Consider the following 7,967-nt stretch of genomic DNA (forward strand, 5'->3'; position numbering starts at 1 on the left):
CAAAACTGAAGATACAGCCGGTTTCTATGTAAATTCCGTGAACTTCTCGAACTCTAGTCTTACTCTTGGCCCTTGGGTCCCCCCCCCCCCCGCGTGAATGGACTCGACGGATAATTGAGGAATATTACCGATCGTGTCGATGCAAAACATGTAAACAATTATATTGCTGCATTAAGTTCGCGATTTTTTTATTATGCAAATGCCTCATAAATAAACATGTATATATTTATGAAGCGGTGTCATACGTAATATTATTGCTGCGAAGCCGCGTTCTTTTTATCATTATCACCCGCATGAATAATCGAACGCGGGATGATGACGACGACAGAAAATCGAGCGCAGTTCTGAATAAAAATTGAATATTCTCGCAGGAACATTTACATGTCGATGAGAAACGTTTAGATAACAATTAAATTGTGAAATTAATATTGCAAGCCGAACATTATAAATTAAAAGTTTTCACATTCGCATAAACTATAATAATTACTATCATTCTTCGTAAAAATGACACAAGTGTTTTATTATAATCCTATGCAATTATATCCTACGTAGGGAAAAAAAATTAATTAATGGAAGAGGAAGCCAGTATTAATATTTAATTATTTTCAGATCCAAAAGTATAATCCAATTAGCCTGAAAGCAACCTGCACCGCCATTGGCTAGCCGCGCTTTTAATTTCGAAGATGGCGACGAAGCGAGCTGTATATAGTTTATGTATACACAGAGGTATCTGGAGTCGAGATTCCGGACTATTCTGGAGTCGTGATACATATAACGGATCTGCGTTCGTGCGGCCGGTAGCCGGTACACCTGATACTGGATATCTCTTGTACCTGAATGAGAGGGAAAGAATAGGGTTTTCTCGCTAGCGCGTATTGCGATTTTTTTTAACGAGACCTTTTTCTGCGAAGACAAGTGTATATCCGCGATGAATCCCTCAGAGCCAAGCGGCACCGAGACTCTCAGGTACAATGAGTTCACATTGGATGACACTGAGATAAGGTTATACGCCAGCTTACTTTTGACGCTCTTGACAGATCACATAAAGCTTTTCATTATATATTTCACAACTCGCTATTTTCGATGTGATTTCCGACGTGTGTTGCACTACCTACTATATCCCAAGTTTGTTGTATGTCGAGCGATGTTCATTTTTTTACACTTCTTCTGTTTTTTTTAAATGCGTCTAAAAAGCACTCGTTGCATTTCTCTTTTTTAGCTCTAAGATGAAAGATGTGATTGACGTTCTCGCGATGCAGCGCGAGAAAAGGAATACATTACAAAAAAGCATTACGATCGATTATACCAAGTCTAGCGATAGCTTTACCGTCTCACGGTTTATCTTCGAATGCGGTACGTGTTGTACAAGCAGTATGTTGTTAAAAAAAAGTTACCTGTGTAACATGGGAGCTTCGGTAAGACTTTTTCTCTCTGATTTGCAGGTCTGAAATTGGAAGCTCATCCACTGACGATAGCTACCGCCGCGACGCTATATCACAGATTTATTAAAGAGGCGACGCCACAGGGATATGATAATTATGTAAGATTGGATCTGGGTACAGCTGTTTCAAAAGACTCCGGATGATTTCTTAACGAATACGACAAATTTCGTCTCTTTCCAGCTGCTGGGTGCGACTTGCCTTTATCTGGCTGGTAAAGTGAAGGATGATACGCTGAAGATACGAGACGTGATGAATGTATCCTATAATACGCTTCACAGAGGATCTCAGCCGCTCGATCTCGGAGATCAGTATTGGAGCATGAGAGACGCGATCGTTCAAGCTGAACTTCTAATCATGAGGATGCTCAAGTTTCAAGTCACGCCGGTGCATCCGCACAAGGTATTGCAAATGTTACCAACTCTGGGAAAGCAAAAAAGATGACCATATAAGGGCCATTTAAAAATCGTTCATAGACGATCCGAATTGTGACGGTAGTGCAAGCAGTCGTGAATAGCCGTGTTACGTTTTGTTGTAGTACATGCTTCACTATCTGCGATCCCTGCAAGCCTGGTTCGGCGAGGAGGAATGGTCCAAGTATCCGGTCGCGAAAACTAGCATGGCGCTGCTGCAAGATTTTCATCATTCCCCAGCTATTCTCGACTACCCGCCGAATTTAATAGCGATAGCTTGCATCAATTTGTCGCTGCAAATTTACGGTGTGGTCGTACCATTGATGGACGAGTGTGATCAACAGCCGTGGTTCAACGTGAGTATACATAGTGCTGCAACGTATCTGCGTTTACTAGCTAGTAAATTTTCTATATGAGTCATCTTGTCAACCTTGCAGGTTTTCTGCAAAGATTTAGCGAGGGAAAAGTTATGGGAAATCATGGAAAAAGTGATGGCGGCATACGATGATGAACCTGAAACGAGAGACAACTAATAAACGTATCTATTACAACTGTATCTATTACAATAATAAAGCGTTTTTTCCGTACATTACGTATTTTTGAGCTGTTTAATCATCAAATGGTTTGGCATAAATTTATTTTACAACGTTCGAGTGTTTATTTATTAAAATTGATCTATTTGGCTTATAAATATTAATTTTTGTAGTATCACATACGCTTAGATTCTTAATTACGCGAAACAATTGTGAGTTTTAAAGGATTACTTGATTATAAATATTAATTTTTGTACTATATACGTTTAGACTTTTAATTACGCGAAGCAACTGTGGATTTTAAAGAATTATTCTCTTCAACAAACTTTAACGCAAAATTTTGACATAATTTTTCTATGAAACAAGATATACCTGTGTGTCGATGTACAAAATATGGTGTATATTAGATGCATTGTTTTCGAATATACAAGATTAACGTCTTAAAATATATCTCTTTCAAGATTTTTATTTCATTCATAAAATGACAACACTTCTTCCGTACACTTTTTCAAAGTGTTCAGCGCGAAGTTGATATCACCGTTATCCAGACTAGCAGATATACAAAGTCTAAGACTAGGTCTAGGCAAAGCTCTTTCCGCTTCCAAATAGGCAGGCAGTATGACCGCTAAGTTATTCTCTATACATTTATTAGAAATTTCCGTCAGTAATTTCTCCTCGGTGGCATGGTCTCTCTGTTCCTTCAAATATACGTGCTTCAAAGGCGATTCTACGAAACTAGGGCAATCCAACATTGGAATGTCTTTAAGACCTCTGTCGATCGACAAGGCATTATTTCTCAAGGACTGAAATATCTCTACGTTATTCTCAATGATATCTAAAGAAGTGATAGCGGCGGATGCCAAGAGCGGCGGTTGAGACGCTGAGAAGCAGTAGCCAAGGCCAGCTAAACGTTGATGTTCAATGATGAAGGACGTGCCCACGCAAAAGCCTCCAATAGTTCCTATGGCGCATTCTAAAGATCCTAAAGAACATTTGGACAGGTATATTATTATGTACGCGTTCACATATATTAATAAGAGATATTTGGCTTTAAGAATTTCTCTTCACCTATTATCATGTCGATTTCGCTTCTGGGAATGTTGAAGTAATCGGTAACGCCCCTTCCATGCTGACCGATGGTACCAAGTGATATCGACTCGTCGATGAAGATTCTCAATTTGTACCGTTTACAAAGCTCCACTAGTCTCGGCAGGGGACAAATCTTGCCTGTGTTCATATAAATACCCTCGACAATGAGAAAGCGTCTGACCTTCGCGGCCTTCTTAGGATTTTTCCCATCTATTTCCTCCTGCTTCGTCAAGAGATTACGCAGATCCTCGACGTCATTGTGTTTAAAATATCGGATATTTCCTCGAGACGCGTCCAGGCCCTTCTGTATGGCAAAATTCACTTGCTCGTCCACGAATATCAAGTCGTTACGCTTGCAGTACGCCGGGATCGCGGACGACACGGTGACGAACCCGTAGGAATATATTATCGCCTCCTGCATGCCCATGAACTTGGCCAGCCGTTCCTCCAGCTCGATGTGCACGTCGACGGTCCCGTAGAAGCCGCGCGGTCCGCAAGATCCGACGCCGTACTTCTCTATAGCCGCCACCGCGCTTTCCACCAGTTTCGCGTTGTCGCACAAACCCAGGTAGTTGTGCGTGCCCAGATTGAGGCAACTCTTGCCGTTGATCATCACATACTTTCCGACGCTGGAGGTGATGCGTCTGGGTGTCAGCGAGGGATGGTCCGTCGGCGGCTCCGGCACGAGGGACTCCGGCCGCCACTCCGCCAGTTTACGCTCCACCAGCTCCCTCGAGGGCACCGGGCTGTGGCGACCGTTGCCGCCGCTGCCGCTTCGTCTCTTGGAGATGAACCACACCACCCAGAGCACCAGGATCGCCTCGAGCATGGTGTGGTAGTGCGGCAGGGTGTTCCGCAGTACTTCCACCGATTCAACGAACAGGAGCTTCGTGTTCATGTTTTCTCGTGACTAGTCCGGATGGACTAGTCCGTTTACAGGCACTTTCGCTTATCGTATATTAAAAAATATAAACAGTTTCGTCAGAGTTACATCTGCGGGCGAGCTCCAGGCGATGGCAGGCCGACGCGACGCTCGCAACAGGCCACCGCGGATTGATAACGATAAACTGAGTTATCGCAGGCCGCGCCGTAGCCTTGGCTCGGCGGCAGCCTTCAGCTGCTTCGCCGAGCTTCGCCCGCCTTCGCGTCAATGTCCAATGAGGTTAAATTGAATCCATGATTAGTCGCGAGCCTTTAGATGGTTATGTAAGAACGAATAACAGCGTATAATAAGCGAATTTTGTGCATTAATGCACTATATTAATGCAGATACGTAAAGAGGTGGACCAATCACGTGCCCGGTGAGAGGATCACAGCAATATGGCACCTTTTGCATTGGACGTTTGATTGGTGTATCTCCTTGTTTACCTGCAAGCTGAATAAATTATAATATGCATACTTATTATAATTTTGTAAAAAAAATAAGCTGAAAAAATTTTTATAAGAGAATATATTAATTTTTGCGAGACGAGACACGCGCGAAGAACATTTTATATACGTATTTCCACATAAAAAAAGCGCTTATCTCGAGTTATTTTTATCTCATAATTATTTAAAATTACGAAACTTTAGTTCTTAAAGTTGGGGTTTCGTAATTTCGATAACGTCGCTATCGAGGTCGCTATATACACGTGTACCGTAAATAAAAGGAACGGTTATTCTATTTATCACAATTATAATAAAACAAACAGATTATTTAATTTACTATATTGCATTATTTAATTATTAAATTGCAACAAAATTTATTTCTTCAGTGGATATCATGTAGCTTTGTGATGTGAGCAAACGAGAGCTAAAAAAAGTTTTACGACAACATTGTATTTCGATAATAAAACTACGACGTCGTTTTTTAATTGTCACTTATGCTGTCTTCCTCCAATAGGAGCGCCAGAGAGAACTATGAGAGCAGCCACACCGGATTTTTGGATGGGACCGGCGATCTCCCTCGGACACTAGCGCTCCATGTCCACGTTTTCAAAAAAGAAACTACGTACCACGTCAATCTTATAATAATATTGTCGATCAAATCATAGCACGAGAACGTGGACGTTGGTCCGTGTTAATTGTGCTACGTGCACAAATTGATTGAATAAATAGATCACGTTTATTTTGCGATGTTGCTAATGAAATGACATTCCAATTCATGTCTGTATTATATCCACAAATTGTAGGTGAAGAATGTGGCATATATATGTATAATGCACGATTAGCACGGACACGAATCATATTGGACTACATCCACGTGCCTAGCCAGAGCCTTGTCAGAGGCTCGAAAACTCCCGCCGATACGCGGAGAACACGTTGAGCGAAGAGGTGGCACGGAATCCTAGCCAGCGCGCGTATCGACAGAGGCTTGGTGATAAGATGGAAAACTGCTGAGCGAAGAGGCACGGAATCTTGGACAGCGGGCCTCGTGTCAGAAGCTTGAAAACTCCCGGCGATACGCGGAGAACATGTTGAGCGAAGAGGTGACACGGTATCTTACTAGTCCTAGCCAGCGCGCCTTGATAGAGGCTCGAAAACTCCCGCCGATACGCGGAGAACACGTTGAGTAAAGAGGTGGCACGGAATCCTAGCCAGCGCGCGTATCGACAGATGCTTGGTGGTAAGATGGAAAACTGCTGAGCGAAGAGGCACGGAATCTTAGACAGCGGGCCTCGTCAGAAGCTTGAAAACTCCCGCCGATACGCGGAGAACATGTTGAGCGAAGAGGTGGCACGGTATCCTACTAGTCCTAGCCAGCGCGCCTTGATAGAAGCTCGAAAACTCCCGCCGATACGCGGAGAACACGTTGAGTAAAGAGGTGGCACGGAATCCTAACCAGCGTGCGTATCGACAGAGGCTTATTGGTAAAATGGAAAACTGCTCAGCGAAGAGGCACGGAATCCTGGACAGCGGGCCTCGTCAGAACCTCGAAAACTCCCGGCGATACGCGGAGAACATGTTGAGCGAAGAGGTGGCACGGAATCCTACTAATCCTAGCCAGCGCGCCTTGATAGAGGCTCGAAAACTCCCGCCGATACGCGAAAAACATGTTGAGCAAAGAGGTATCCTAATCAGCGCGCGTATTGACAGAGGGTTGTCGGTAAGGCGGAAAGCTGTTAAGCGAAGAGGCACGGAATCTCCCACTCTCATACGGCGCGTAGGCCCCGCCTCTCAGCGCAAAAGCAGCATATATGCGTGGGTGGGGGTAAGGCGGCTCCTCCTCCATGGCGCGCTGGCGGTCTCCGCCCCGAATACCTCTGCCACCTACTTAGTTAATGTGCGCTCCTGATACTTTATTCGATTTAAACGAAGTTTTCTGACGCTGCGAAAGCCGGCTTTTGCTTAACCTCTCATCTCTATATGTACTTTTAACAATATTTATGATCCTTTGTGCATCTCCACAGATGCGTAATTAAATTTAAACTATAGTTTAAATAATATATTATTTAATTATAATGTAACATTAAAATTACTCCAAATTTATTATGACAAATAAGTAATTTACATATAAGGCGCGGCAACTTATTTCTTACGATAAAACATAATAAACACTGAAAATCGTTCGTTAATTATTATGTAACAATAATGTTCTAAAATGTTTTATTAATAAGGTCTTTTCGAGAAAACATATATGCTTCGCATTAAGGGACACGTGAAATTGCTACTGTATAAAGGCATTTCTCGGAAAATCATCGCGCCTATACTGTCTCCCGTCGGTGGAAGACTTGGAATTTGGATGTTCCTCCTTTTCATCCATGCAACAATATTCTAAATTATTTTATCGTTTAATTCTTTTCAAGGTAGTATGAGACTAGCATTAAAGAATACAAGGATTGCAGATATATAGGTAATAATCCAGCGTGTTGCTTTTCGGAGCTTCGTCGAGCCCCTATCAGATCACACCGCGCCTATTCTCTCTCGTCGGCACTTGGATAGACGTGGGTACGTAGTTCCTTTTCTGAAAACATGGACGTGGAGCGCTAGTGTACGGAGGAGATCGCCGGTCCGGTCCCACGCAAAAGGTCGGCGTGGCCGTTCTCACGTCTCTCTCTGGGAGCGCGACTGCGCGCAGTCCGTCGTGTATACATACAAAAGCTGTGCAAAAAGATAAACTTTCCACCGGGACTGTACCAAGAGGGAGGGGGAGAGAGAGAGAGAGAGAGAGACACACGTTGTCGCCCGACGAAGCCCTCTCTCTCGGCCGTCTAGCGACACGACTTGCTCGCAGTGCTGAGTGCTCCTTTCCGGCTCAGGTATTATCGTGGTTCGATTAACACACGTCGACCGTCGTGTGTTAATACGTGCGCGTATCTCGCTCGAGCGAACAGACCTGAAGACGGGTCCTCGCGCGCGCGTGCAATCGGCGATTATTATTAAGCCGCTGCCGAGCCGCTCGAGCGGCGGCCGAAAACAGTACTTCCGGCACATCCGGCAAACGCCCCGAGTGCGGTCTATCTGTCATCGTCAGCGCGTCGCGCCGAGCCGTGAAAACTTCTAACCCACCACGA

General features: G+C 43.9%; 2 protein-coding genes across 3 annotated transcripts; one reads left to right on the forward strand and one right to left on the reverse strand.

The window, feature by feature from the left end:
- Nucleotides 1–618: 618 nt before the first annotated feature.
- On the forward strand, nucleotides 619–2,444 carry LOC105452455 (cyclin-related protein FAM58A). Of its 2 annotated transcripts, none has more exons than XM_011693561.1 (6): nucleotides 619–966; nucleotides 1,220–1,353; nucleotides 1,443–1,540; nucleotides 1,623–1,841; nucleotides 1,978–2,208; nucleotides 2,290–2,444. In XM_011693561.1, the coding sequence occupies exons 1-6, from the start codon at nucleotides 929–931 to the stop codon at nucleotides 2,383–2,385; spliced, it is 816 nt and encodes a 271-aa protein (XP_011691863.1). In that variant the 5' UTR covers nucleotides 619–928; the 3' UTR covers nucleotides 2,386–2,444. The 2 variants fall into 2 exon arrangements, with proteins under 2 accessions (XP_011691863.1, XP_011691862.1); XM_011693560.1 differs by having other exon boundaries at nucleotides 621–1,002.
- Nucleotides 2,445–2,825: 381 nt separating this feature from the next.
- Nucleotides 2,826–4,616, reverse strand: LOC105452457 (serine palmitoyltransferase 1). The gene is made up of 2 exons (XM_011693562.1): nucleotides 3,454–4,616; nucleotides 2,826–3,367 (listed from the first exon to the last, which is right to left on the reverse strand). The coding sequence occupies exons 1-2, from the start codon at nucleotides 4,370–4,372 to the stop codon at nucleotides 2,856–2,858; spliced, it is 1,431 nt and encodes a 476-aa protein (XP_011691864.1). The 5' UTR covers nucleotides 4,373–4,616; the 3' UTR covers nucleotides 2,826–2,855.
- Between the last annotated feature and the right edge of the window lie 3,351 nt (nucleotides 4,617–7,967).

The sequence above is a fragment of the Wasmannia auropunctata genome, unplaced genomic scaffold (genome assembly GCF_000956235.1).
Source record: "Wasmannia auropunctata unplaced genomic scaffold, wasmannia.A_1.0 LD336031.1, whole genome shotgun sequence".
Lineage (NCBI taxonomy): Eukaryota > Metazoa > Arthropoda > Insecta > Hymenoptera > Formicidae > Wasmannia > Wasmannia auropunctata.